This window comes from Dicentrarchus labrax, unplaced genomic scaffold, assembly GCF_905237075.1.
Source record: "Dicentrarchus labrax unplaced genomic scaffold, dlabrax2021, whole genome shotgun sequence".
In the NCBI taxonomy this organism is placed as follows: domain Eukaryota; kingdom Metazoa; phylum Chordata; class Actinopteri; family Moronidae; genus Dicentrarchus; species Dicentrarchus labrax.
In genome coordinates, this window is record NW_026136720.1 from 16238766 (window position 1) to 16246111 (window position 7346).

At 41.2% G+C, this 7346-nt stretch overlaps 1 protein-coding gene across 1 annotated transcript; it reads right to left on the reverse strand.

Moving 5' to 3' along the window:
• Positions 1–441: 441 nt before the first annotated feature.
• Positions 442–5575, reverse strand: si:dkey-29p10.4 (E3 ubiquitin/ISG15 ligase TRIM25). Its single transcript, XM_051382371.1, has 7 exons — positions 5296–5575; positions 3478–4421; positions 3245–3340; positions 2728–2976; positions 2599–2621; positions 1640–1794; positions 442–1481 (listed from the first exon to the last, which is right to left on the reverse strand). The coding sequence occupies exons 1-7, from the start codon at positions 5546–5548 to the stop codon at positions 937–939; spliced, it is 2265 nt and encodes a 754-aa protein (XP_051238331.1). The 5' UTR covers positions 5549–5575; the 3' UTR covers positions 442–936.
• Between the last annotated feature and the right edge of the window lie 1771 nt (positions 5576–7346).

Below are 7346 nucleotides of genomic sequence, written 5' to 3' on the forward strand. Positions count from 1 at the left end.
TTACTTTCGATCCTGAGGATTTTAAGCTACTCAGTTGGCAAACAAGTCTGTATCAACCTTGATCCCTGGCCAGCTGTCCCTAAACTACTGGCATGCGGGTGCTCTACCAATCATCCAGAAGGAGTTCATGTAGAACGCCACTTTGATCTCTCTCATGACGTCAAGCACACAGACCCCCAGTCAGAATAAATGAGCCTCAGAGTTTGCGAAGAGGAGGGCAATTTAACAGCAGTAGCAATCTGTGATGCTATAAGGAGTTTTTGCCAAAGGCAGTGTTTGTTGTCGGTAAATCTTGCATGCTGTGGGGGCAGTGAGAGTTCAAAGTTAGCACACCAACTGTCACCTGTTGAGGGGAAACACACCACCCACTCACACACCTGTGTTTCTATTTAAACGCAAACAGGAAGTACAGTATAAAGACAAGACATAATGCAGGCTTACTTTGCTTTTGAAACTTTGACATTTTATTATGTAATAAGACAATGGGGTCACCATAGGATAGAAAAGCTGGCAAAGATGAGATATAAAGAACATTTTAATATACATTCAAAGTTTAAACATGATCCAAATCAACTGCTTATTGATCTGGACTGATAACTTGCCTCCTATATAAAATCTTGATAATTTGCTCAATAACAATCTAAAATCCTTAACATACAAAAGTTAAAATCCAAGTACCAAAAATGTGCTACCGCTGTGTGGAATGTATAATGTTTAAGAAACAGCATTCCCAACATGGTAGAATTCCAGTTCTATCATATATATATATGATGTAATGGTATATAAAATCACATTTAAGGAGCATTATATACAGTGCACAACTGTCATCCCCGAGATTTTTTATGATGGTGATCGAGTGGTTTTAACATAAAAAAGGCACAGCACTCATGTAATCTGTACATTTTCAGCAGAACTGTCATGCTGGTATTGCATGGTTTACGACTGGAACAGGTCACAGATGGCCAGGTGTGTTTTAGACACAGACAAGGCCGGGTAAAGAGGCTCAGTAAACCTGTGCTCATATGAATGCATCAAAGTTAGACTGCCCCCTGGTGTCACATTGAAGAATGATAAGATACCCTCTTCAAAGTCGAGGAACACTCCTACCCTCTGCAGATCGTCTGCATCCACAGGAACCGCCACCTTGTTATGCAGAGCTTCCACCTTCCTTCTGTCACAGGCCAGGCACCAGGAGTAAGAGTTGAAGCCCAGACGAGAGTTGTCCTTTTGGCCTTTCCTCTCTATCTGACCCTCACACAGCCCCACCTTCCAACGGCCCTCATCCACAGACACGTTCACCTCCCAGTACCAGCGACCCCCCTCCAGGGCACGAGAGGCCAGGACTTGTGGGAAGGAGCTGAAGCGAGCCTCGTGCTCGGTGTAGGCCTGCTGTGCTTCGCTGTAGGTCACCCTCCTGTTGTTATCACACAGCTGCAGCTTGGGATGGGCTGTATCTGCATCCAAGAAGGGGATGCTACCATCTGTACACAGAAAAGGAAATTACAGAAGATATGATATGAGAACATCAAGACTAATTGAATTGGCCACCTTTGGGACCTCCAGAATGCATTTAGTAATTTGGTTTAATTGTGAGTGGAAAGAAGACTGGTGTTGGTATGAAAAAAACTACTTGTCTCACAGAGCAGTCTGTAGAGGTCTCTGTCTTTGCCAGGCACAGTGATGACGACTGTGTCCAACCGTTTCTCTGTCCAACTCTCTAGACATTTCAGCCGGTCGCGATCCACTTCCTCTGGAGCCTCGAACTGGTCCACACAGTTCCCCATGTTACTAGCCCTGGTGAAGAATAGAGTGAGTAGAGCGCATAAAGACTAAACTTCTTTCTTACTTGGTGATCCCCTAAGGGGGTACAGTATATTGACACGGAGTAAGTGGACAGAGACACTTGTTGTCCAATAATGGGCAAATACAATACAATAAGGAGGAATATGTTAGAAGTAAAAACGTTCATAAACAAATATGCAAATGAGCCAACAAACATATTTAAATGCAGCCATTATTATATTAAATATATAAAGCTGTGAAAAAGGGACACACGCAAGGAAATCATACACACAACCATTAGATATGCCTGTCCACATAACATTTACATTTATTTAACTTTTAACTTTAACTAAGTTAACCTAGCTTGTTCATAAAGGTGTAGCCAACTTTCTATATGTGTTTGAGCAGTTTCATAGACACAAAACTATTAAAGGGCTGGTTCACCAAAACAAAAACCTAACATTTTTCTCACTTACCTCTTGTGGTTTGCTGTCATGCAGACTTTTTTGGTCTGTACTGACCAATTTTTAAGATATCTGTCTCTGAGATTTTTGCCTAAACTCCAATATACTGAAGCTGAATGTAATTTTTGTTTCTTCCTATAATACTATAATGTATTCAAAAGCGCATCTTTTTCCAGAACATGTGTTTGTATGTTTATTCATGATAACGGTGAACCAACCTTTATAATAATAAAATGTTCATACGAGCCGTGTACTTAATCTATGTTTTGTTGGTAGCACCTTTAGCTACTGACATTTCAACAAATCACTGCTTTACATGCAACTAGGTAGAGGTTGAGAGGAAATCACTTACAGATGGGCTATCTTGCTGTATTCCTGTCATGTGAGAAAGGAGAAAAAGACATTTCCTTGTGTTAGTATTTGTGACAGTAGAGCTTATATTTTGCCAACAAACAGTTTTGTCTCTTAACATCCAACACACCATAATGAAGGCCTGGTCCTGAATGCGTTTGTCTCCCTTGGCATCAACCAGCCCCTCCAGGGTGTGTAGGCCTCGCTGGATGGATTGCAGGGAGCTCCTGAGGTGGCCGAGTTTCTCCTCTAGTCCCCCCAGAACCCTGCTCTCCTCCTTCGTCACACACCGAAGAGCTGATTGCTCCTCCTGCTCCAGGGCCTCTCGGATGGCTCCATACTGCTGCTGCACCCCGGCTCTCGCCTCACTTAAAACCACCTGCTCAGACACAATGTAAATCAAAGTCACTTAACAAAGTTGATAAAAATGGGCATTTTTAAAAACATGAATACATGGAGGACAAGTCTTACAGTCTGATATGAAAAAGTGTGTGTGGTACAGTGTGTGTGTGTTATCCAGCTGATCATATCTGCTTATCAACAAAACTATAGACTCACATGCTACAGCTCGATTAGGTACATTGTAACTTTTTTCCCTTCTAAATACATGCATGATTTAGTGAGAACTATAGATTAAACTCTCTTACACTGAAGGTATGTTTCTTCTGTGTGAGTTCAGTCATTCTGTTCTTCACATGCTGTTCGGACTCCTGCAGCTGCTTGATCTCTTCTTTAAGGTTCCCCTGAGGAAAAAAAGTGCGCAGAAATTAAAAACATAAATCAATTATTTATTGCTATGGCTACGTTTAGATCAGACTCAACTTTAACCATAATTAATGTGTACCTACAGTATAAATGGTGCTGCAGAGTCACCACTTACCCTGAGCTCTCTCTCTGCCTCCCTGATGCTGATGCAGACGTGGTCACGGTGTGAGCCTATGACAGTGCACACTGTGCACACGCACACTCCACACTGCCGACAGTAGATACGGTTTATCTCCTGGTGCTCCTGGCACCTCCAGGTAGAAATGTCCTCCATGGGAGGAACCAGGGTGTGATTCTGAAAGACAGGGGAGTCCAGGTGTGGACGCAGGTGCTCTTTACACATGGAAGCTCCACACACCAGACAGGTCTTCACAGCGGCCTGATACCCAGTTTTAGGGCAATAATGGCAGGGAACAGGGCTGGCACTTTTGCTCTCCGACCTGGGGAAGATGCCTGAAGCAGCGGCTGGTTGTTTTGTGGGTATCAGTGGAGTCTTGTTGACATGGTGCACAGAAAACTTATCTTTACCTGGAGTTGAGACCGCAGAAAAGGAATCAGAGTTGGCAGCTGAGGCAGGTTTCTTTGGTGATGCATGAATTGCTGTCACTTGTGCATCTTTCTTGGGGGATGTGAGTGGAGGTGCATCACATATATCTACTTCATTGGAGCTGTCAGAGTCGTCTAATGGGATGACTTCTGGTGTACGCTGGTTCTGCTGGATTGAGATGTCAGGTGGCACATCACTTGCAGGTACTGTCTTGCTGTCAGAGTTGTCACTGGATGACGTGCCATCCCCATTCTTGGACTGTGTAGATTCTGGGCGCACAGCTTTCTTGGATCTCTCCACCCTAGACGACTGCCCAGGTTCATCTGAGAAGGAAGTGGTGGGAGTCTCTGTGTCATTGGACTGCTCACAGAAAGCTTTCACATTTGATCTCTTTGTGTCAGGTTGCTCTGCTACAGGTGTGCTGGCCTTTCTCTTCCCGAGAAGTCGGCTAGTCAGTGATGGTCTCCTCAAAATTGACTCGAATGTCTTCTTTTCCTCATTACTGGATGTGCCTTTAAAAATAGAACAGAAACAAAGCAAAGCTGGTCAGAGGGAGGGTTGACTTAGCACTTTTACAGCAAATACTTCACAAAAACACCTGAAAACTGCTTTCTGCACAGCACAGCTGCATTCAACTTTTTACTGCTCACTGAGCAACTTTGGGCCATTCAAGCTATAACTGTAGGTTGTGTGCACATATGTGAGTTATTACTGTATGTTGCCTTGTAAGCTCACTTAGGAACGCCGACACTGAGTTGGCAGCCAGACATGACAAAGAAACTCTATTTACTATGGTTTGGTCGATACCTGATCCACTTAATAAGGTCAATATCAACACAAACACTGTTCCTGGATATTATAAGCAATGAAATACGAATTATATAAATGTGAAAAGGGGAACAGCCTAACAAATAATGACGAGTAACGAGGACAATTGCATGAACACATGACATAAACAGACCTTTAAGCCTCACTATTTACTTAAGCCACAAACCCTGGCCCTCACAACTGACCTCTGACCTCTGTAAATTAAACAAACACTGAACATTACCACCATGAATTACAAAAGGAGCCAACAGTTAATGCTTATTAATTCACTTTAGCGTAGAAAGCTTAAGGATGTGGCATTTTCCGGTGAATAATTCCAGTTTAGGGATCCGGAATTATAAATAAATTAATAAAGTAACATTAGCTAGCATTAGCAATCACATAACGTAACGTACACGTTAGTCTGATTTAATCTCTTACGTGACGCTGTCATGTGAGAGGGAGAAAACAAACGTCAACTGCCGGATAAAACTGACGTTGGGGTTGTAACCGGTAACCGGTAACCGTTAACCGTTTAAAACCCCCTTTCAGAAATGTCCGGTTACATGAACTCGTTACCTGCCGCGCTGCTGCCAGGCTGAGCCCCTCGGTTGTAGGTGGGCGTCCGTATCCAACTGCTATCAAACGGCAGAGTCTGGTACACCGTTTTACACATCCACTGCGGACAATGGTACGGTCCGTTCGGGGCAACGCTCCATAAGTCTCCAATGCATCGTTGGCAGAAGCGGTGGTCGCATTTCAGGGTGACGGGGTCCGCGGTCAGCTCGTTGCACAGAGGACACTTCGTCGGAGTGTCCAACGATGCACCCATTTTGTTTTTGGTGATGTTAAGTTTCTGTTTCCGCGATTGTAAGCGGCGGAGGCGGGGCTAAGCTTTTTGAATCCCGCTTCCTCCATGGCTCCCCCTTCTTCTTCTTCTTCTTCTTCTTCTCACTGCCTCCATATTCTAATATTTTTTTGTAACATAGTCCTCCACTCGCCCCATTTTGTGTAATTGTGTCATCATTTATTGTCTTTGTTGTGTAGATTTCCTGCTGCAGGATATGTTGCAGCTGTATTGCTTTTTAAGTGCATACAGTACATGGATTTATTATCAGTAGTGAAAGAATTATTTAGATAATTTACCAAAAGTTAAAAACACCACACTATAAAAATACTCTATTACAAGTAAGATTCCTGCATTCAAAATGTAGGCTCAACATTTATAGTATTGTTTTGTATGTCTTTTTCACAGTTTAATCTACAGTATGCATTGATTATAATATCAGTTTAAGGACCTTTAATAATGTTATACTGTAGCCTAATATGTTAGGTATCATTAAAAAGATACATTATTGATCCATTCATTAGTTATTGATAAAAGTACAGAAGTATTATCAGGAAAAAAGTATTGTTAAAAGTATTCATTAGAATGGGCCATATATAGTTAGGTAGTTATATGTATAGTGGATTATTATTATGGATGTGTTAAAATGTAAGCAGCATTTATTGTAGCTGGTTGAGTGGGAGCTAATTTTAACTGTTAAATTTGGTAACAGTTTCTACCATAAAAGGAACTAACAATTAACCAGTATTTGTAATTTAGATTCTTAACTGTGGTAATTTTATGAATTTGCTCATAGTCCTCTTATCACATGCAATAAAACTAAATTATTTCTCATCCCACCCCTGGATACACTAAAGGACTCCCACGAGGACCATAAACAACACAACCACTCACAGCTTCTAACTACTCTTTTTCTATTCCTGATGACAAAGCCATCAGAGTGGCAGGAAAAATAGGTTGCGCCTTAAAGTATTAACTGCAAACAATAGCATTTTCTCTCATTTTTCTCCCCCAACAACATTCTTGTCTTTATGGTGGTCTAGACATGTGATTTGGGTAAGAAGGCTATTGTGACTTGAGTTAGAGGGTAATCTTTTATAATCTCAAAGAAATGTTATCTCTCAAAGTAACTGCGGGTTCTTGTTGCCAGGAAATATAAGGTGAGAGCTGTGCCTATATATAAAAATGTTGTGCTCTGACTTTTGAATGTTGTCTTGGAAATTAAAAGTTAGCATTGGAATAAAGTCGCCTGTCTTACATAATAAAGGTTCACATCAAGCAATAAAGTGGGCTCGCTCTCTACTTCTTTATCTTCTTTCTTTTTTCCTCTCAAACACATTTTGAGTGTTGAGCACCAGTTTGTTATGTAACCTAATTTCAACTCTTAAATTAGGCTACATATATTTTTAATAAACAATCATACTAAGCATGCTAACTAATCAATATATCCATTCATCGAAGTCTTACCATTGTAGAGCAAGGAACTTTATTTATTCTTGACCTTGAACGATTCCAATTCATGTCCACATACATAGTCCGTAACAGAATTTATGCTGTTTAAAACTAAACTTTTCAGAAAAAACTGATCATTAATATTTGGTCTTGTTTAACCACATATTCATAATTATAATAAATATACAGCTACTTTCTGTATAGTGACCCGTCTAAGTGACCTATTTTATTTCCTGTTATACACCTTGTGAAAAAGAGGGAGTTAACCTGACTGTTTGCATTTTTACATGATTTATGTCCCCAAAGTCATAACTGTCTAATGTCCCACCCA